General features: G+C 38.0%; 4 protein-coding genes across 5 annotated transcripts; 2 read left to right on the forward strand and 2 right to left on the reverse strand.

Moving 5' to 3' along the window:
• Window positions 1-500: 500 nt before the first annotated feature.
• On the reverse strand, window positions 501-11,813 carry tmem151a (transmembrane protein 151A). Its single transcript, XM_082142017.1, has 2 exons — window positions 11,190-11,813; window positions 501-3,946 (listed from the first exon to the last, which is right to left on the reverse strand). The coding sequence occupies exons 1-2, from the start codon at window positions 11,247-11,249 to the stop codon at window positions 2,315-2,317; spliced, it is 1,692 nt and encodes a 563-aa protein (XP_081998143.1). The 5' UTR covers window positions 11,250-11,813; the 3' UTR covers window positions 501-2,314.
• Window positions 11,814-12,613: 800 nt separating this feature from the next.
• Window positions 12,614-19,969, reverse strand: ovol1b (ovo-like zinc finger 1b). The gene is made up of 5 exons (XM_082142154.1): window positions 19,883-19,969; window positions 14,221-14,339; window positions 13,593-13,783; window positions 13,237-13,480; window positions 12,614-13,146 (listed from the first exon to the last, which is right to left on the reverse strand). Exons 2-5 carry the CDS (start codon window positions 14,327-14,329, stop codon window positions 12,851-12,853), a joined length of 840 nt encoding a protein of 279 aa, XP_081998280.1. The 5' UTR covers window positions 14,330-14,339; window positions 19,883-19,969; the 3' UTR covers window positions 12,614-12,850.
• Window positions 15,487-16,682, forward strand: tmem223 (transmembrane protein 223). The gene is made up of 2 exons (XM_082142155.1): window positions 15,487-16,145; window positions 16,225-16,682. The coding sequence occupies exons 1-2, from the start codon at window positions 15,683-15,685 to the stop codon at window positions 16,521-16,523; spliced, it is 762 nt and encodes a 253-aa protein (XP_081998281.1). The 5' UTR covers window positions 15,487-15,682; the 3' UTR covers window positions 16,524-16,682.
• On the forward strand, window positions 18,170-21,509 carry fosl1b (FOS like 1, AP-1 transcription factor subunit b). 2 transcript variants are annotated; one of them, XR_014199027.1, is made up of 4 exons: window positions 18,170-19,086; window positions 19,281-20,666; window positions 20,767-20,874; window positions 20,958-21,509. XR_014199027.1 is itself a non-coding variant. In XM_082142156.1 (4 exons), the coding sequence occupies exons 1-4, from the start codon at window positions 18,982-18,984 to the stop codon at window positions 21,093-21,095; spliced, it is 591 nt and encodes a 196-aa protein (XP_081998282.1). In that variant the 5' UTR covers window positions 18,170-18,981; the 3' UTR covers window positions 21,096-21,491. The 2 variants fall into 2 exon arrangements, 1 of the variants encoding a protein (XP_081998282.1); XM_082142156.1 differs by having other exon boundaries at window positions 19,281-19,520; window positions 20,958-21,491.
• The last annotated feature ends 117 nt before the right edge of the window (window positions 21,510-21,626 follow it).

A 21,626-nucleotide genomic window follows, 5' to 3' on the forward strand; every position in this document is an offset into this window, starting at 1 on the left:
GTTGCGAACACCACCACTAGGAGGAGCCATTGGCCAAACACATGTGATTTAAGCCTGTAGTGTAGCACGTGGTCACTCACCACACATTAAGCATGACATTTGCTCACCCACAATGAAAATCCCAAGAGATTCAAAAAACTCGTTGGAAAATGGTTGTGCATTGATGCAATTATGTAGTCAAATAATATACATAACAATTTCACTGTATAAAACACTGTTAAGCATGTCTCCAACAAGAGTGTATGCGTTTGCCAAGTCTGCATTGATCCAACCCTAAAAACAACTCCGGTCATTAGCCTAGAGTTACTGAGACTAAATCCAGAATTTCACAGCATTATTAATTGATACCAAGGATCATTCAAAGTCAAATGAAGCATCTATGACTTTCAGGTTCTATCAAAACTATAAAACATCATAACACTATGAGTTATTATTGCATAAAATGTTTGTTGTGATGGTAAGGACATCACATGCAAATCAGTACAGGACAGTCTTTATTCTTTTAAATATATTATCTTCTGTGTTGTTCATCTGGACCTGCAAGATACTTTAATAACTGCAATACATTTAGTAAGTCAAACAATAATTAATAATAATGTAATAATAAAGCAGTCAGTAAACACATTGTTAATGGTTTGACTTTATTAATAAGAGCATCATGGTCATGGCCACTGTAATCATTTCCTCATTGCTGAAAGATATGCTAGTGCTTGTTGAAGTATTAGCAGAAATTCTACATACAATACAGGGATGCTCTTGGTGTGTGCTTTGGACTTTACCTTTTTTGTAATAATCTCCTCTCCGTGTGCAAGGCTGTTTATACATTCGTTCCTTTAGTGTTTCCAAGGACAGCTTATTTTAACTCGATCCCTGCACTGCTTGTAAAGTAGGTGACACGTTGTGCTTGTGCTACACATATATTTTTATGCTTGTTTGCTCTTCTATGTGCATATCAACAATGTGACTACATGGGGTGGAGGATTGTTGCACTACTTTGTATCTTGAGTAGTCTATTTTTATCTATTATCAGTAGTTGTTTTAAACTGAAACAAGCTTAATCCAATATTTTAAACATTCTAACAGTCTAGGGAGGAATGACAGAGTATTGGATAGATATGCCAACAAGAATATTAAAGGACAATGGTTTTATAAACATACTAACGAAAATCTTAAAATGCAAAAAACTTTTTGTGAGGGTTAGTTTTAAGGGTAAGGAATAGAAAATATCATTAGCTTAGTATAAACCCAAAAGAAGTCAATGGAAGGTCCCCACCGTGATAGAAAAGCAAATGTGTGTATGCTGGGTAATAAAGAGGAATACATTGAATTGCTGTTACTGTCAGTTGGCTGCAGTAGACATGAGGCTGACATAAGAAACCTCTAAGGCAGAGATAAGTGAAGTCATAAGCACCGTGCTTCTACCAGGCAATTAAAAAGAACGAGATTAAAAGAAGTCATTAGCCAGGACAGTGGATTAAAGCACAGTGTCAAACAGTGAGGGATTACAATTCACCAGCCTACATTCACTCATTGATCTTTTACCATCCATTTTTATTAAGTCTATTATTTTTATTTTTTAGAAACTTTTCCCCCTGAGAACCAGTTGGTTTTGCTTCTGTCAGATCTACCTTAGTTGTCCATCTGAATTTTGATTCTGCTTTCTTTCTAATGTATATTAAAAAACTTTAATAAATGCAGTTCACATCTCAGTCCCTTTTTACGTAAGCTACTGGTACGTTGTAGACGAATGGATTTACAATACTACACCAGCATGGGCTTTTGCACATTAATGCAGAGTCGCAAAAACTGCTTCGCAATGTTAAATGCAGGTTGCAGACGCCCAGCTTTTCATGTAAAGTACATTACTCCCATAGTCCAAAGGAGGACACACTGACCTTTTAGTTTGTTATGGACATGATATGCCAGAGATTTCAATAATAGGACATTAAGATCAATATAGGACACTGATGTTTCATGCCCATCAGTATTTTCTACTAGGTATGAACTACATATATATTTAGGGTCAGTCTGTATCAAGTCAATTGACATTGATATGACATGATGACCAATGTGTATTATTTTCATTTCAATCCCTACAACATTCTACACATTCATGAACAGTTGTTTTTCAGCGTTACACAGAGACACAAATCAAGTCTCTTTGGGTTCAACTTTTCTACCCTGGTTCTGGTAAAAATTCCCATCTCTTCTTCGAATTTCTCGATCTCCCTGTCTCTTATCTGCACCTCAGATGTCAATCTGCCTCTACTTTTCAAAAGCCACTTCATACATTCTTTACACCATATCGGTTCTTTTAACCCGTGTCAATGCCATGCCCCCCATGACAGCTCTCTTCTCCGTGAATGATTAACACCGGAAAATACAGAGCGTCTTGGTAGGTTGGTGGCCTGTCTCTCTCATCCTCCCTGGTCTCTCCGTCCTCCCTCTCCTCCACTTGTTCCTGGCCTGTCTCCTCCATGTTGTCGTCTTCTAGCCCTTCATTCTCTAATACACCCCTCCTCTCCTCATCTGGCACTCTAAACCCAAGACCAAGGAAACCCCCACCGCCCTCTTCCAGCCGGCTGCTCATCCCACCTCCGAGGCTTCTCGAGTGAAACAGGCAGGGGTGGCGGCTTCTTGCGGTCTGTAACCGGCCGAGAGAGAAACCACTGCGACTAAGGGACAGCCTTCCGCCGGGCCTAATGGGGAATGAGTTTGTGCCCGCAGCCACATTCCCTCTAACCCAGGAAGGAAGTGAGGAGCTGCTCGTTGAGGGCCGACACCTGGGACAGCTCTGAAGAAAGTAGCTAGAATTGCGGCGCATATGTGCTGCCATCGCGACCGATAACGGTGTGTTTGTATTCACATCCAAATCCATAAGCAAGGCCTCAGAGTAGCTAGGCACCATTTGCTGGTTACAGCGAATGTGCCATTCCAGTTCGGTCATATCCACCGTGTTGACCCGTGATATGATGCGCAGAGTGGGACCCCCTGTGCCATGCTCAAAGCCCGTACAGTAGTTCCCCGTCTCCGTATTATCATTGTCATTTGCATCCTCGTTCTCGCCGAAAAGTTTCTCGACGTGGTAGTGGACATATGCAGTGCGATACTCGGCAATCACGCGAAGAGGCCACGATAGCAGGAAAGCCGAGGCCAGCCAGTACAACCAGCGTCGGGTGTACCAAGGTGGGCGCAATGGATTGGGGAATGCCAGCATATGTTCCCGAAAGTCAACGTTTTTAAGGTGCATACCCTCCCGTGCTTCCATGTAGTCGTCCAGACCCTCGTTGTCCCCGAAGAAGCGCGCTCGCTGAGTGAGGTAGGCGGTCTCAGCACGGGCGCTGGCGAAGCTGAAGCACTTTGTGAAGCGCAAGCGGGTGACGGGATGCTCCAAAAGGCCCTGCAGCTCCTTTGAAACGTCTTTGACCCCGAGGCGCGAGTAATCGAACTCTGAGCTCGCTGCATGCGTGTTGACACGTTCATGGTACACTTGCGTAGTAGTGTACGCGTCTCCGTTTCGGTAGCGCGTCACCTGTCTGGTACGTCGTACGTAATGGTAGCTGATGGCCTTCCACCAGATGCAGGGTGTAGCTTGTTGCAACCGCTGTATCCTGTCATACACCTCACTGATTTCCACCTTAGCAAGGTTAGCTGTTTTAGAGTAGCAGTGCCAGCATTCCACCAAGTAGACAATGTACAGCATGGCCAAAAAGGCTACGGGTATATAGATGTAGCCGTTGGAACACGGGCTGTCATGATAGAGTCGGGCTCGGTCTCCGTAGAAGTAGGCGGGGCCTTGGTCATCAGAAGCCATTACGGTGATGCGGTACAGGGAGCACCAGCCTAGCGTGCCAAAGCATCCGTACATGAGCAAGGTGAGCAGCAGGCACTTCCAGTGGGACTCTCGGCACAGCGACCCACTCAGTGACTGCTTGAGGGGACGCTGCTATAGGCAGAAAGGGGGAGGCCGGATGTGGATGAAAATATGGGAAGACCAGGGGACAGAGGGTTGTGCAGATGGATAGGAAATTGAATGGGGCACGGTTCAATAAGAGATGAGTTGGAAGGTGTTGGACAGAATTGGAATGAAAAGATGCCAGAGACAAAAGAAAGCAGAGGGTAGCAGGGGGGGGGGGGGGGGGGGGGGGGGGGGGGGGGGGAGAAGGGAAAGGGAAAGAAAAAAGAAAATGTAAAAATTAGTTGGCAGAAAAGCATATAACACCTCTGATACATTTTAGTTAATCTTATATGTATATTATAATGAGAACATTTTTATTTCAAATGCAATTCTTTTGCCACTTTCCACAATAAATATGGTTCTAAAGCAAATTTGCTCTGCTTTAAGCTACAGTGGTGAGGGAAACCTCCCTAGAAGCATACAACACAAGCACAAATCCTTGAAGGTTTGTATGTTGCAAGAAAGGAGAGAGAAGGTTTTTTTTTCCACTTTTTAAAAATTAGGCCTGCCTATAGAATAAAATAATCACTGTTAATCTCATGAGACAGAGCATTCTAAAAAAAGAAAAGGCAGTATTGTACAATTCTTTTACTTTCTTAATGCATTTTTGACACTAATATTCTACCCATATTTTTTTATGGACCCACTAGGACCCCTTTGTGGCCTCCTGGCTCTAGTTTGAACCCCTGTTTTAGATGATTCAGGGTACAGGTATATTTCATTTGTGTTACAACATGCACAACTGAGTGAAGCACAGTCTTTTATATCCACTATGACATGCTGCTGAGAGAACTCAGTAATAGATCATTCTCCTGAGGGCTGAATACATTTCCTGGCTGCTCGTAACCCAAACCATGTCTCCTTTTAAAATGCTCTGTATGACTGTGGAGGGGAAGTCTAGAAGCTTTTAGACATCACTGAGTGCATCATCTCGACTAAATGCATATGGATCTCTACTGCCTAGTCTGAGGCCAGTGGTGGCTTGAGGTATTGTGGCCATATGGGCAAAGATGAACTGATTCCAAGTAGTAGGAGGTAGAAAAGAAAAAAAAGCAAGCCATACAGTTCCTCTGACACATCAACAAAGGTATTGCACAAAACGATTTTTTATGGTTGGTCTGCAATATTTAATTTTTCCGTCCCCTCTTTGTCCTTCTATCCTGCTGTCTCTTCTCTAACAACATCACTCTCTCTCACACACACACTTGCACACATAAATCAGCTAATAGTACGAGCAATGCCCTTGCTGTGAGGAACTGCAGCACTAAAAGCAGGCTGCAGCCCAAGCGTGGCATGGAGTCTGTGCTCCTCTTGGCAGGAGTTTAATTGTTCCTTTTACAAGGACGAGAGCAAACTGAGAGAGATAGAATTTGGGCCTACAGAGTGACTTACCATGTGCACAGGCTAATATCTACACATGTTTATAATAATGATGACCTGAAGCAAAAAAAGCATGATAATATAGCATTTTATATATAGTAATATTCACATACATATATTTACATATTAATCTGTATGTATACGCCAGGTTTTGTCTGTAGGTTTCATATATTTAGTAGATGCAGAGAGGTTCAGTTGTGGGAGGGTGAGAAGCAAGTGTTGAATCCTGTTGGTACGACAAGAAAATGTGTCCTAGGAGATGTGAATGATATTCAGTGAGATTCAATTCTGGAGGCTGTGATTGGGGAACTTGCATACAACAAAATGGCAGTGATGTATAAATAGTGGATAAAGTTAGCTTGCTATTTCAGAGCCACTTTAATATGTTAAATTATTTAGATGCCCCAAGAATGTCTGAAGTCATATGAGCATGTGAATTTCAATGCTTTTTACATGAGAAGCATCAGTGCTGGGCAGAATCATAAAATCAAGCCCAAATGCGTGTGTTTTCCTGCACATGTGTATGAGTCAATGATTATTTGGCCTCTTGGGATAGGGGATAAGAGAGGAAAACAAGTGACTGTTTGTTTTCGTTCAGTTTACTTGCTTGTGGTGTGTAGAAACTAGGTTGGGGCCAAAGAACCAGTAAAATAAAATAAAATAAAATATTCATTAAAATAAAATAATAAAATAAAGTAAAATATTCATAAAAAATACAAATAAAATATACCAGAACTGAATGACGTTCTGATGAAGTGAATTCATCCAAGCAGAATATCATAATAAAATACAGTTTCCTGCACTACTGTTCAAAGGTGACTGCAACATGCTACTGAAAATACAGTGCAAACAAACAGTGTAATCAGTGCAGTTCAACTGACAAATGACTCTTCTGAGTCGGTTCTATTCAGTAACTCAAAAACATTCAGCGTAACCAACACACTCTAGTAACTATTTTATGTTTTGGCGAATTGGTGGCTGGTCTGTTTGAATTTGTATGATCTCAGTCATATGTTATTATATGTTCTGCTTACACCCCCTGAAGGTTAGGTTTAGGGGTGGTCCTTTCATGCTTTGTTTTTTCTAAGGGTTGTTGTGTTTACACAACAACGATACGCTTAAAACGGAGAGGTTTTTCCTTTGAGTTTTCCACATACAGCTGACACTTTGGTCAAAATGATCCCTGTTCACATGGATCCGTAAAAAAAAAAAAAAAAAACGCTAGCCTGGTTAAAACCAGACCACTCTCAGTAGTAACTGAGTTATGGTCTGGCAAAGCTTCATTAATAACTCATTTCCAAAGGGGCGTCACCAACAGACGTCGCTCAAATGCCTCTGGGCGCAATTGGATAGACCTAAAACCAATCAGAGCGATCGTCATCGTGTAAAGCCATATGCTGCGTCCCAGTTCGCCTAAGTTACACTACGCCATAAAAGTATGTACTCTTTTTGTGAAGAAAAGGTATTTACTTTTGAATGTGTAGCAAAAAAGTAGGCAAGCTTTGGGACATACTACTTCGTCATCTTTATCGGACGGATCTGTCGCGTGCATCCTGTCACGTAAACTGCCCTGTCAATCATCTTGTCACAGTTAAAATCCTCTATTAAATCTAATTTCATTTCCTACCGTTTCGGAGAGAAATGTAGTAGCACGTTCATCTGCCAGTGGGTCTTTCATGGAGACTGTCCTCATGTGTTTGCAATTTGAATATGCATTTAAAAGTTGCTGCGCTTCACCAACGGACGTCGCTCAAATGCCTCTGGGCGCAATTGGATAGACCTAAAACCAATCAGAGCGATCGTCATCGTGTAAAGCCCGCCCCAACGTTTCTGATTGGTGCCGCGATTTCGAGGGATTAGAAATGGGCTTGAATGGGCTCTTTGCCAGACTACTTGCAGAGCAAATCTAAATTTGCCGGAAGTTGTCTGTGTTTTCCCAGGCTATAAAAACGCTGTATTCTGCCAGGCCATTAGATGGCGATGAAACACTTTAGACTGAACACGTAATATGCATATGCATGACCTCGTCGTTTCCAGATTCACGTTTTTTGTTTACATGGAGACCGTTTTCAAAAACATGTAAATATAAAACTCGTAGCACAACCAATCGTATTCTCAAACGAATGACTCGGTTCTTTTTAGTGAATCAAAAGCATACAGCGCCATCAGTGTAGTCTGATTCCTGAAAGAGTCGGCTCTTGTTCTGATAAACATGCAGCTTACGACTACTGTGAGACTTAAATCAATTAATTTAATGACTGGTTGTTCACATGGTAACTTAATATAATATACAGTACTGTGCAAAAGTCTTAGGCATGTTAGTATTTCCACCAGAAAAAAATGGGTTTAAGCCAAGTTTTTATATCTTTTGCTGTAGTGTCAGTTGGAAATATCAGTTTACATTTCCAAGCATTCCTTTTGCCTTTAATTGTAATAATCCAGTGAGATTTTTGTATGCACAAGACCACAGCCGGTCTGCTCCACACGAAGATCTGATCTCCCCATCATTGAGTCCATCTGTCCACATGAAGAAACAACAGAAACTGAGACAGAGTAAATCCAGAAGAAACCTGCCTGCAAAGCTACAGTACTGTGAAAAGTTATTGGCAATTGTGTAAAAATGCTGCAAAGTGAGGATGCTTAATTAACTTCAATTAACCAAATCAAAATCAATATTTGGTGTGACCACCCCTTGCGTTTAAAACAGCTTTTGTCCTAAGTACACTTGCACATAGTTTTTTAGGTAGCTTTGCCGTTTTTTTCTGTTTCTTCATGCAATCACAGACAGACTCGATGATGATGTTAAGATCCGGCTGTTGTCAAATTCCTTCTGCATACATACAAAAATCTCACTGGATTATTACAATGAATGGCAAAATTTATATTTTTGAAAATGTAAACTGATATATCCTACTGACACACTACAGCAAAATATATAAATAACTGGCTTAAAACCATTTTTTGGGGTGAAAATACTAACGTGCCTAAGACTTCTGCACAGTACTATATAAATACTGAATATATACAGTACATGCGGCAAGCAGGACGAGGCCTGTGGCGTAATTGATAATGAGCGTCACCTGCATGCTGCACCGGTCTCGAATCTCAAACAGGTGCAGCTTCGGAAGCATAAAGGAGGAGCGACGACAGTAAAGGATGAGAGAGAACCAGGCCTGGATTTAACGCTATGTTTTGTTTATGTGTATGTGCCAGTTGTCCGTGAGAAGCTGCCGCCTTTACTTTCGTTTTGTGTTGCTGTTGCTGTTGCTGTTTGTTTATTATTAAAGTTTGTGAACGTTCGCCGGTTCCCACCTCATTCTTCCCAAAAAATACCTTGTTACAATGTAATATACAGTATGTAAAATGTTATATTATATTGTTTGTGTAGTTTGTTGTGTGTTTTGTAGTTACGGCCAATTATTTGATTGCATTTATGCTACCTCTAAAAACACTGTAAAGTCATTAAAGTTTGTTTTAACACTTTTTGCATGATTTGTTTTAAATAGATTTATTAAGGAATTATCTTATCATTTGGTAAAATGGAGATCCTTTCATTTCTAATTGTGAGTGCAACATTTTGAGATGAAGGACATTGGGCACATTAAATATTCAGTCAGAACAAATGATATTCAGAATGATACGCATCAAACGTTAGACAGCAGAGAAGACTAATCAGCGGATAACTAGTACACAACAGAGACTAGGTATGTGTTAGAGGGGTGTGGATAAACTAATGATGGTAAAGAGCAGAAGAGAATAGAATACATTCATAAATCAAAACAGGATGGTCTGAGTGGCCTTTTAAAGTCTTGATTGCCTTGTCAGCATATACATCTATTTCTGTCAGACCAGGCGAGCACTCATTACTTTCGAAGAGATGCGTTTATCCACAAAGCAGCACGAACGAAGCATCCAGACTCATATACTGTTCAGAGAACAGTTGAACGTCAGACATTGTCAACTGAGAAGAGCTGTCACTATACAGAAATAGCTGCAGCTAAAAGTACTGATACATTTGTAAGTGACAATGTAGCACAAACATTATGAAAACTCAATAATGATTACAAAAATGTCCCATCCCCCACTCTGTCTCTCGGTCTATTGATCGGTCTGTAACAGTATATGGGGGTAAACTCAGCATCTGAGGGCGTGAGTGAGAGAAAGAATTAAGGGAAAGCTTGTATTGTCACAAAGAATGCATTTAAAATAATTCAAGGCACTGTATGTGCTGCCAGAAAAGTGTGTGTGTTAATTATTGGATTTTCTTTAATGAACTAAACACTGGATGAATAACCGTCCAGAAAATAAGGAATGCGCCCACTGAGACCTGACCTCCGGTTATCTAAGATAAATGCTGCAAGTCAGGTGGGAAAAGTCAAAGTGAGTAAGCAGAGCGAGTCAGAAAAAAAGGTTCAAGTGAGAAAATCTGAGAGCAAAGAATAGGGTTCTTTAGGGTTCTTTATAGAAGGGTTCTTGACTCAATTTTAAAGAACCCTTAATGCCAAAAAGGTTCTATATAAGGAGAAAAGTCTCACATGATTCGATAATACTTTCATGTTTAAAGGGTTATTTACATTTTTTCTAGTGATCATGTTTACAAGCTGCTTAATTCATGAAGGGAACCCCTAAAAGTTTCTATAAGAACCCTTTAAGGCTCTATATAGAACATTTTCTTCTAAAAGTAAGTTTGTAATGAAAATATTTAAGGTAAAGTGTGTCATTTTTTTATGTTCAAATATTTTCTCCTATCCAACTTAATATGCTGAGACAATATGTAAGCCATTAGCAGGTTGGTTTCTCTGAAAGTGTCGTTTTTTTATCACTAACAGAACAATCTTCTTACAGTTACATGCAGAAAGCTGTAGGAGCACATTTGGCCAATCCTCCCTGTATTAGATGCATAATATCATTCATTCTATCGCAGATCTGGCAAAATAGAGAGACAGGGAAATAACTGATGTGCATTCTCATCAACTATAGCTCACAGCATATAGACAGGCCCTTTCCCTTAATAAACCAACAATTCTAATCAAGATTAAATAGTCAAATGTCCAACAGCTAAAGTAAATACTCAAAAATGTACTGACATAACACCTTTTTTTGAGGCACTGAGCAAGGAAGTGTCCAGGCAGGGGATGGTTTTACATATGGAAATACTTCAAAAGAATATTTACAGCCCCAATTCTCTCCACTTTGCAACTGCATATAAGATGACAATAAAATGTTTAAATATTAAGTAAAAAAAAAACACCTTTTGCTTAAACACACAAATTTTAGCATTAAACAAACAGAATCATTGTTCATTGATAGTGGAGTGGATAGTCAACTGTGCAGTGACATCATCACGCATGCAGCCACTACAGAAAATGCAACTGTCTTGGTTTTTATTTAGATTTGTATTGTATTTGTGTGTATATATATATAATCTTATGCACAAAGTAATTTTAAGTAATAGGAGCCAATTTTATTAGATTCTGTCACGTATTTAGTGTGAAGTCTGTTAATATGTAACAAAATATTTCAGCATTCTGTCATCAGTTAAACGGATAGCAATCACCCACTTTCACTATAATCTTTGATTAATTTCTTTCATTTCTTGCACATTATTGCCTACAGGCAAGATAACTAAAAACAATACTTTTTTCTCATTTTGTTTTTGATTGTATTAATTATAATGAATTACATGCAAAAATATATATATTTCATAATTGTTAGAACAGTGAACCTATGAAATACAAAATGTACAATATAATTCCACAAAATAATATTTCACTTTCTACATATTCATACGACAATTGCACTACAACGAGAAGAAACTCTGGTTTTATTTACCAACATTTTCACTCCTTACCTCCTCCCTTCCGCCCCCATTCAATGTGGGCGCTTCTCCCGTCACCGTCACCCCTTGCATTTTTCACTAACATGTATTTCCACGGCACACACGGTCCAGGATGCGGTCCACCGTCAGGACCTCTCCGTAACCTACTTCACCCCATCAGCGGCGAGTGCCACCACGTTTCTATGGTGGCGATGTCCACACTACACACGAGCATCCCCCCAAAGATGCGTCCTTTCCTTTTCCTGTCTTACTTTTTAAGGTTATTATCACATCCCCTAATCTCAATAGCGGTTCTTCTGGATTCTAGTCCGGGCAAGGATCAGGAATATCGGGTAACTGTTGCGCTTGTTTTCCCCTCAGCAATTGTGTGACATAAGCGTCGCAAGCTCGACACGGAGCGATGGCTGGATAACAGCGCGTGCATCATATTCGCGGCTCGCGCTGCTCAGCCGTCTTTGTCGAAGATCACGGTCGACACAGTGTGTCGTAATCAGTGGCGGCGAGATTAATCTTTTATTATATTCTCTACGTTTTAATGAAAGAAAATCCGCAATGTTGAAATGACAGAATCCTCAGACTGTCCTCTCCCCGAGCATCTCGTATTTTCCACCTCAGCCTCCTTTCACCTGAACGGTCTCCTTGCGGACTTCACTCTGACGTCATCCTTAAACGCGCCTTCAAATCCTAATAATTGGGCAGTTCGGACCAACCCGCTGACAGCGCGTGCACATGCGAGGTTCGGTCCTTATTTATTTTTCTTAAATTATTATTATTATTCGTTATTAGTCAAATAGTCAATAGTAGTTTTATGTTGTTTCAAGGTTAAAGCTGCGATGTAAAAAAAAAAAAAAAAAAAACCTTCGGACAATCCTTGGGAAAAAGAAGTGCGCTTAATTGTATTGAATGTTTACACTTTCCTGATTGTTTCTTAACACATTTATGTGCACTTTTAAAAAGTTTATTTTGTCATGCTTTAAAGAAGTGTTGATGTTGATGTGTTAACTAACTAACAAATTAAAGCACATGTAAAGTATTTTATTATAATTTTAACTGTAGGCCTATGTGTTATTCAATATGCTACATAAAGTAGCTTATATATATATAAGAAATGTTTACATTTCGACAGAAATTACATTAAAATATTTTAGTTTACGATAAATGATTGTCAGTACATTCAACAATAAACTTTAACCATATTTCAAAGACAATAGAAATAATTATGAAATTACATATAAAGATGTAGGCTACCTAAGTCCTACTAGCCTATTGCATTCAATATATATATATATTTTTATTTAATTGCAAATACCATGTTATTAAGTGTCCAACAACTTTACATTTTGCACTTAAAGAGATTTATATTATATATTATTTCATAATAAATACTCTTTTTCAAAAGTAGCCAATATTATATTTTACAAGACTATATGTTCAGGAAAAAAATAGGGTCGTCTCTTACAACACACCAGAATTTTATTTTTGCTGAAATATGCCTTTGAACAATACACTGCTTTCATTGTAAATTTTTTATTCAATTCATTATATCAGAATTATTTTCCTATTTCCAATAATTCTAAGACATTTGGTTCTGCCTAGAATTACTGACTGTACAAAAGTGCATGCAGAGTGGAACATCTATCAATAACTTCTCATTTTTCTCTTTTTACTCAGCACTATATTTGTGGGGTTTCAGGTGAACACAGTGACACATTATCTTCCTCACTATGTGCCAGTATATAGTTGCTTTTTCTCGCTATAAGTCTCTGTGGATGTTCAGCTTGAAGATGATTCTGCAGACTGTCCCGTGTCTGTACGGTCAAGCCGCACTCCTCACACACATACAGTTTGTCTCGACGCTCTTTGTAGGCATACTGCTGAGTAATGGCATGGATCTTCTTTAGGTGAGATTCTAAGGAGCAGCGCTGGGTGAAGGCTTTAGCACACAAAGTACACTTATAGGGTCTCACACCTGTATATTGGAAGTTGAGAGAAAAATTTGAGATATACAAACTTACATATTAAAACATGTAAATATACATTATTATAAACATAAACTTACCTGTATGTGTGCGTACATGCCTCTTCAGATCAAAAGTATCATTAAATCCTTTTCCACAGTGCTCACAAGAGTACTTCTTTGTTTCACTGTGGCACTTTACATGGCGTTTCAGCATACGTGCTGTAGTAAACTTCTTCTGACATACCTGACAGGATAAAACTGATGCAGCAGGTAGAATATCTGCTAATTTGCTCGCATTCTCTGGGATGACTGACAGAAGAGATGGCATGTTACCTGTAGTTATCTGAAAATGGAAGAACAATGACATCATATCCTGCTACAGCACAGAAAATGCACACTAACATTATAACATGTGCCAAAGCAGCCGTTTTAAACCAAAGGAATTGTCATCTCACCTTTATCTTTGAGCGCAAGTAAGGCACTCTTTGGGTCCTCATGCGGCATTCTGGCTTGTGATTAAGTTGACCCTGTGCAGCAGAGGATGGCAGCTTTGCAGTCAGGAATTTGTTTTGTGCAGTTGTGAAGCAGGAGTATTCTGCAATGCTTCCCTCAGAGACTTCATGCACATATGGTGGAAAAAGGGACTCTAGGGAGCACAAAAGCAGAAAGAGAGAGATCAACAGATGTTGACTGGCCACTGAGTTCAAGTACTCTTAATTAATTTAATCATTTTTTTATGCAGCAAGTTTTTTTCCCTATTTAATACAAAGCAGTAATCAGTATTAGCATAGGCATTCAGTGAAATAAAACACTATACAAATATAGAATTCAGAGTCAGAATTCACATTCATTTAAAATACATTTAAATACAATAGCTAATAATAAAAAAAGGAAAAGACATAATACATATAATAAAATAATAAATTAATATAGCCAATATGGCTCGGATATAATAATAATGAGAAACTATTTTTCTTATTGCTTAGTCTAACTGCATTTGTCAAAATAAAATGAATTATATAATACCTTAATATTCTGTTAACTTCCAAGCCTGTGACACACGAACATGAACGAGGCACTCACCAGGTATGTATACGTCCCCAGACTCCCCACGAGCGGTATCCGGAATCTCACTCCAGCTTCTTTTTCCAGTAGCGATGTTAACTTTTTTGACCAAGAATGCACGAGGCATTTTCGAAAACCTAGAGAATGGATTATGTTCGACTAAGTTCCTAGAGATACTTTTAAGCGGATCCTCTCGCAACCTACAGTTATCCACAATTCAACTACCTTTTCCTTATAACAAGGAAACCGCCAGGTGATGTTGCGCATGCGCAGAAATATAACGGCGCAGTGCAGGTACAAGTATAACCGGTTCTCAAACTAATGCTAACCTTAGCCAGAAAGGTAAACTGGTTACTATGTATTGTTTTAAATAGTAACATGTTCATGTTAGTTTTAGAACACTGTTAATGTCATTTTAATGAATTTATAAACTTTTTAAACCATGACTTGAGGTTTTCTGTCTGGGTGTGGTGGGTCTACTCCTTTGTTTAGGTGTTTTGTCTGTCTGAATGGAGGTGTATCGCTGTAACAGTAGGCTATCAGCAGGGGGCGAAAGTGCCCTATCACATACATTTTGCCTACTAAAGTTTAAATACACTGCTAATTCTTGAAACCTATAGGTTTATATAATAAAAGGGTTCTGGCTTTCCTATATTAGACAATACAGTTTAACAGATGCTGTCATCAGTTTAGTGTAAATCAAACCTTTGTATGCAAATTAGCTTGGAGCATCAAAAATCAGATAAGAGTCACAGTAAAACGACCCTCCCACACAAACAATGAAAACACAAACAAACCTAAGTACCCTGCGAAAATGAATAGGCTACGTGAGCTATATGTTTATAGGCTACACAATGTGTCCGTGCACTTTGTTGAAACTACATCAGTTGATAAATTAAGGGAATATTAGGTAGGCTATTTTTGAACAAAGTTTACTTTTATACACAGCAGGAAAGCAGTTTTGAATGTAGCCTATATGGGAGATTGGGTCATTATTTTTTACTCAGAGTATGTTCAAAGGCCAATGTCAGTACCATAGACTGTAAAAAAAAAATAGGTCAGTACAGAGAAAACAGTGCAGTCTTTTCTTTACAAAATATAAATGAATAAATAATGCCCAACCGCGAAGCATGTCACATTACATGGGGTAAGTTGTCACATTTGCTTTTCAGCAAATTTTGAAAAAACATTTTAAAACGACTTTTATTTATTTACGAATAGTTTTGAACAAATAGTAATAATCAATGAACAAAAAAGTTTTGAGAAAATACTTTTTGTTTGGATAAGATGAGGATATCTTTTAGTAAACTGGACCGTTTGGACCAACGAGGTTTCCGTAGTTTAAAATAGAGCAAGCATGGCGCTGTCCTGGTGCAGTTCAAATCTCTCAGCATGTTAGATAATAATATTGTTGCCAATTGTTCAGAAATCTCTCGTGTTTGAAATTTATGTGTTTCGAAGATAGTCGTTTTATTAAACCATGGCTATTCAGTGCGTGTTATTCGGCGTAAAGCGTTGTCACACATTTATTTCAGCGTATCGACTGACAAGGATTCAGTCTTTAAGAGCTTCCGTGTCTACAGCGACACAACACGTTAAAATCAATGATATCACAAGCATCTTGAGTCCACTGCGTTCTTACGTGCGCGTGAATTCAGTCAGGAACGCATATACTTTCACCTCCACTGCTGTCGCAAAGGACGTGACTCTTTTTAAACATGACCGGACCCGTTTCTTCAGACTTTTGGCCATTTTTTGTGGTGGTCAGTTTGTATTCTGGGCATATCTGGCTCACTTTGCTTTCACAAGTCTTCGAGACACAAGAAAAATTAGCGGTGAGTCTCAAAAGGTTAGAACTGAGTTAGGGGGGCTTTTCAGTTTTGATATGAACCTTGGTTCAAATGCCTGGAGGTATGGATTCACTCTTGGGTGCCTAATCATTGGTAAGCTTTTAACTCTGCAATTTATCTGCATTTTTATGTATTCAAGCTGTATAAAATGTATTTTTTTCTGTTGTCGTAGGTGGAGGAATTGTCGGAGTGGCAGTATTGTTCAGCCGTCGTTCTGTCAGTCGTGTGATTCTGCATAAGGGAGGTGAAAATGTGACTGTGTCGACACAATCACCACTGGGACCTCTCAGAGCTCACCATCTAACTGTGCCTTTGACTCAAGTGACCTGTCATGCACACAGACAGGAATCACCTTCATTTATTCCTCTTAAAGTCAAAGGGTACAAGTTCTACTTTCTTTTGGACAAAGATGGGACACTGAATAATCCTAAACTATTTGATATTACTGTTGGGGCCTACAGACCTATATAATATGTCCTTTACACCCCTGTGTGTGTCTACAGTTCACTGTGGATGTGTCAGATCTGCTATTCATTTAGTTTCTTGTTGCCTTGGGGGGGGAAGAGCACTGAAATTACAAGAGGAATAAATTGTGTAACTTTACTGTTAATAATAAAACTTTTTATCTGGGATTTGTGCTGACTCTAATAAAAAAATAAGCTTAAACAGGCATATTCTATCTCTGACATCAAAGTTGTGTGACACATAGGCCTAGGCTTAGTCATATCCCTATTACAAGTCTGTTTCTGACTAGACAAAATTATACTTCTGTGTTTGCATTTATTTTCTCAGCAGCATTCATGTGTTGTGGAGCCCTTAAGGGACAATGTGATGGAAAATATATGAGATAGGATTTCAATGCTTTTGCATTTGCTTGCAAAAGTTTTGTGTTCTTTTTTATAGGGAAAAACGCAAAACATTTGTGAGGGAACGCAAAAGCATTGATAAATACATTTTCCTGACATCTCATATTTTTATCTTCTCCATGTCCCTTTAGGAGCTCTGTGTTTCAGTTAATTAACAAAATTATAGATTTATAATTTATCTACCCATTTGTAATCTACCCACCCTAAGAAATTCTGAGTTTATATATATATATATATAAGTAGTCAAAATTTGAAGTGGATCAAAAAAGTTAATCAAAGTTGTCCAAAGACAAGAACGGGTATTGTTCAAAATTCATGTAGGCTATAACTTTGATAAAAGGTTTTGATCCACTTAAAAAGTTGACTGTATATACACACACAGTACCGGTCAACAGTTTGGAAAAATTACTATTTGTAATGTTTTTTAATTTATTTGGTCAAAAATACAGACAAAACAGTAATATTGTGAAATATTACAATTTAAAATAATGGTTTTCTATTTGAATATACTTTATAATATACTTTATTTCTGTGATGCAAAACTGAATTTGTAGCATCATTACTCCAGTCTTCAGTGTCACATGATCCTTCAGAAATCATTCTAACATGCTGATTTATTATCAGTGTTGGAAAGATTTGTGCTGCCTAATTTTTTTAAACCTGTGGTTCTTTTTTCAGGATTCTTTGATGAATAAAAAGTTAAAAAGAACATAATTTATTCAAAATAGAAATATTTTCTAACAATATAAATCTTTACTTTCACTTTTTATGAATTTAACACATCCTTGTTGAATAAAAGTATTAATTTCTTTTTAAAAAAAGAAAGAAAAAAATTACTGACCCCACACTTTTGAACAGTATTGTATATTGTTACAAAAGATTTCTATTTTAAATAAATGCTATTCTTTTTTAACTTTATATTCATCAAATAATTTAAAAAAGTATCACAGGTTATACCAACATTGATAATAAATCAGCATATTAGAATGATTTCTGAAGGATCATGTGACACTGAAGACTGGAGTAATGATGCTGAAAATTCAGCTTTGCCATCACTAAAGTATATTTAAAAAGAAAACCGTTATTTTAAATTGTAATAATATTTCACAATATTACTGTTTTTCTGTATTTTTTTTATAAAAAAAAAAAAATGCAGCCTTGATAAGCATAATGACTTCTTTCAAAAAAAAAAAAATCAATAATAATATTTATATTGACAAGACTACCTGACAGGCATGGTGGAGACGTCTCGTTCATAATTTTCTAGCCGGAAATCGGAAGACGACAAAATGACTTTACACGTTGGTCACAACACACTGATTTTGGTAAAAAAAGAAAAAAAAAAGATTATAACATAAATATTATAATTATTCTAACTAATGATGTCCCATACGCACACATACACGCACAAATCCAAATTAAATGAAATCCATTTAGGCTTTTAAACACTTTAATTTCTTGGGTAATTAAGCCATGAAACAAGATGAGGCACATGTCGTGTGTTTGCTCTCTACCCAGTTCAGTGATTCATAAATGTCCTACCAGTTCTTCAACGGGTCGCTTATTCATACATTTCAAACCTACACGTCACCTATTGGCAAAATATGGCTGTAATTGAAATTCAACGTGTAGGGTGTGAGCTATGGAAGCTTCTGGAGCTCTCAAACCACATGTTTTTAACTTCGCGACGTTTACTTGGTTTCCCAGTGAATATAATTTTAGTGACAGTTAGTTGGCGCTATTAGCAAGAATGTAATGGCCATTAGAGGCACATTAGTATCCACTGAGGAGAAAAGGCGGTAGATTGGAAACGATAGATGCTTCACTGATGGGGAGGAGAGAGAGCGTGGGTGTGAGGAGGCGTTGAAACATTTTAAGAAAAGTTGTAGCACGTGTTTTGGTTAATTTTGCATCATTCGCTCTGATGGATTTATCATCATTTTGTCATTTTTCTGCTATCGACTCTGTGTTAGCTACATTTCAATTAACGGGAGATGGATTTAAACGAACTTAACAACGATAAATAATATGAACGAGCAGCATACTGGTCTGTTTTGATCAGAATGAATCATAATGAAGGAAGAGAATCGTATCATCGTATGCATGATTCCCAGATTCCTCTAGCATGGATGGACCCGGATAACTCAACGGCTTTTCACATACGTTCGGTAGGCTATTTTTTCTTTTTCTTTTTAAATATTTTAGGATATTTAGCCTACTTGAATATATTTTCAAATCAACTGAATTAAATAAAAGGAATACCTCAGAGCTAACAATAGTTGTTTAATATTGTGAAGATTTTTTCTTCTTCTGCAATATAAAGTATATAATTGTTAACCAGTTTATTTTATTTATTTTGCAGAATCTCACTGAGGAGACTACATCTAGCCCAAGTCTTGATGTAATTACATCTAGTCCAGATCTTCAGTGGCTTCTGCAGTCCTCTCTACTTTCCCAATCAGAGACCACATTGGGAACATTTTGTTCATTCATACCCAGCACCACCATGCCTAACTGCCCCTGTTTGCCACAGTGCTCCAGTCCTGACCAGTCCTATAACGGAGCAGAAGGGGACAGTGCAGTAGGGCATACTAATAAGCATGTAAGTTACTAATATTTCTGATATTTTAAGAGTTTGGAATGCAGAAAATAGTGAAAGTGAACTTGAGTGTTTCCGGTGACTCATTCATTTATGGTAAAAGATTGAAATGACTCACACCTGAATCACAAAGGGGCATGAGGAGTGAGTCAGTGCTGTGGTATTTGAGCGGGAATCTTAAAGCGCAGGCTCAGATGGATCACTCTGACATTGGTGCCAATGGATGAGTAACAGGAATAGCATATTTGGAATAGGGTAGAATTTCTGTGTGTTTGCTTTCTTGTTATCAGCCGTAAGATGGCAGAACTATCACTCTTTTAGACTTAGTTCACCTAAAACTGAAAATTATCCCATAATTTACTCACCCACAAATTATCCTAGGTGTATATGACTTTCTTCTTTCAGCCAAACACAATCAGATTTATATAAAAAAAATATCCTGGCTCTTTCAAGCTTTATAATGAGAGTGAATGAAGTCAAAAAATCCGCATCCATCCATCATAAAAGTAATCCATACGGCTCCAGGGGGTTAATAAAGGCATTCTGTATAGCAAAGCGATGCATTTTTGTAAGAAAAATACCCTTCATTATAACTTTATGAACTATAATCACTATAGCTTCCTTTAACGTCTATCCGCATGTTCACGAGAGAGTCGAGTTCCGGCTTATGACGTATGATGGAGGTGTAGCGTAAGCTTAGGTGAGAGTAGACGCCTCTCGCGGTTCAAACAAATAGGGCTGGGCAACAAACTCAAGCTCCTCCAGCATTTCTCTTTAAAAATTCTCTAATTCGTGACCGTTGTTTTGTTTTGCTCTATCTTCTGTGCTTCCGCTTTCGTCAATACGTCGGGTCAGAGGTCACTCTTCTGCTAGAACTAGACTCATGTACGGCCGTTACCGGAAGCCAGTGATTATACAGTATATATAGTTTATTAAGCTTTAAATATTAATATTTTTCTTACACAATCGCATCGCTTCACTTCACTTCAGAAGGCAGAACTCTCTGGAGCCTTTTGGATTACTTTTATGATGGATGGATCCTGGAGTTCATTCAATCCCATTATAAAGCTTGGGAGAGCCAGGATATTTTTTAATATAACCCTGATTGTGTTTGGCTGAAAGAAGAAAGTCACATAGGATGTCTTGAGGGTGAGTAAATATTGGGATAATTTTCATTTTTGGGTGAACTATCCCTTTACGCTTAATGGTTCTTAAATGAAATTAGTCTTAAGACGGCCTTCTTTTATAGATGTCCTCTGAGGACCTTGACAGGATAAGGATCCGCAGGGAAAGGAACAGAGTAGCAGCTGCCAGATGTCGGGATCGCCGTCGGATGCTTATAGACACTTTACAGAATGTGAGATGAGTTATTATTTGTGGTGTAAACTATGCTATACAGAAGCCTAGTTGTATGTCCTGAGCTTGCGCTTTGTCTTTCAGGAGACGGATCATTTGGAACACGTGAAGACACAACTGGAAGAAGAGATCGCTGCACTTGAAAGGGAGAGAGAAAGACTAGAGTTGGTCTTTGAGGCACATATGCCCATCTGCAAGATAAATGACCCAAACCCAGAATAAACACTGATGCTGGTCATGTTTAGTGCTGAGTCTGCTGGTTCAGATCAGCTGTGTGTTATATAACGTAATAGGCTTATATTTGTTAAAGAAAGCGAAATGTTGAAATATATTTCAGTGATATACAGGTACCTTGAGAATTATTATCTTGCATGCAGATTTCTTTACTTGTTTTTGTAATAAACCACAGCTTCAAATGGTGTTTCTCTGTCAAATCTTTTTGTACCATGGGTGTAGGAGTGGACCTGGGCTTGGCGTAAGCTCCATAAATTGTATATTTATTTAGCTATTATGTACTGTTTAAAAGTACAGTAAAAACTGTTATTTTGTGAAATATTATCACAATTTAAAATGACTTTTCTATTTTGATATATATTAAAATGTAATTTATTCATGTGATGGGATTCTTTGATTAATACAAATGTCAAAAGACTAGCTTTTATTTGACATTGAATTTTTGTAACAATATAAGTCTTTACTGCCCGTCCTGGTTTCTTTAAAAACATTTTCTAACCCAAAACTTTTTGAATGGTA

The sequence above is a fragment of the Leuciscus leuciscus genome, assembly GCF_965113295.1.
Source record: "Leuciscus leuciscus genome assembly, chromosome: 16".
NCBI classification, from domain to species: Eukaryota; Metazoa; Chordata; class Actinopteri; order Cypriniformes; family Leuciscidae; genus Leuciscus; species Leuciscus leuciscus.

What these genes read in the sequence shown, in the direction of transcription:
- fosl1b (XM_082142156.1), top strand. Translation starts at nt 18,982, where the DNA reads ATGAATCATAATGAAGGAAGAGAATCGTATCATCGTATGCATGATTCC. An exon ending in TAGGGCATACTAATAAGCAT is followed by an intron (nt 19,521 to 20,766) that starts GTAAGTTACTAA and finishes CTTCTTTTATAG; the next exon opens with ATGTCCTCTGAGGACCTTGA. An exon ending in TTATAGACACTTTACAGAAT is followed by an intron (nt 20,875 to 20,957) that starts GTGAGATGAGTT and finishes TTTGTCTTTCAG; the next exon opens with GAGACGGATCATTTGGAACA.
- ovol1b (XM_082142154.1), bottom strand. Translation starts at nt 14,329, where the DNA reads ATGCCTCGTGCATTCTTGGTCAAAAAAGTTAACATCGCTACTGGAAAA. An exon ending in ACTTGCGCTCAAAGATAAAG is followed by an intron (nt 13,481 to 13,592) that starts GTGAGATGACAA and finishes TTCCATTTTCAG; the next exon opens with ATAACTACAGGTAACATGCC. An exon ending in GCATGTACGCACACATACAG is followed by an intron (nt 13,147 to 13,236) that starts GTAAGTTTATGT and finishes TCCAATATACAG; the next exon opens with GTGTGAGACCCTATAAGTGT.
- tmem151a (XM_082142017.1), bottom strand. Translation starts at nt 11,249, where the DNA reads ATGCAAGGGGTGACGGTGACGGGAGAAGCGCCCACATTGAATGGGGGC. An exon ending in ATGGGGGCGGAAGGGAGGAG is followed by an intron (nt 3,947 to 11,189) that starts GTAAGGAGTGAA and finishes TTCTGCCTATAG; the next exon opens with CAGCGTCCCCTCAAGCAGTC.
- tmem223 (XM_082142155.1), top strand. Translation starts at nt 15,683, where the DNA reads ATGGCTATTCAGTGCGTGTTATTCGGCGTAAAGCGTTGTCACACATTT. An exon ending in TCTTGGGTGCCTAATCATTG is followed by an intron (nt 16,146 to 16,224) that starts GTAAGCTTTTAA and finishes CTGTTGTCGTAG; the next exon opens with GTGGAGGAATTGTCGGAGTG.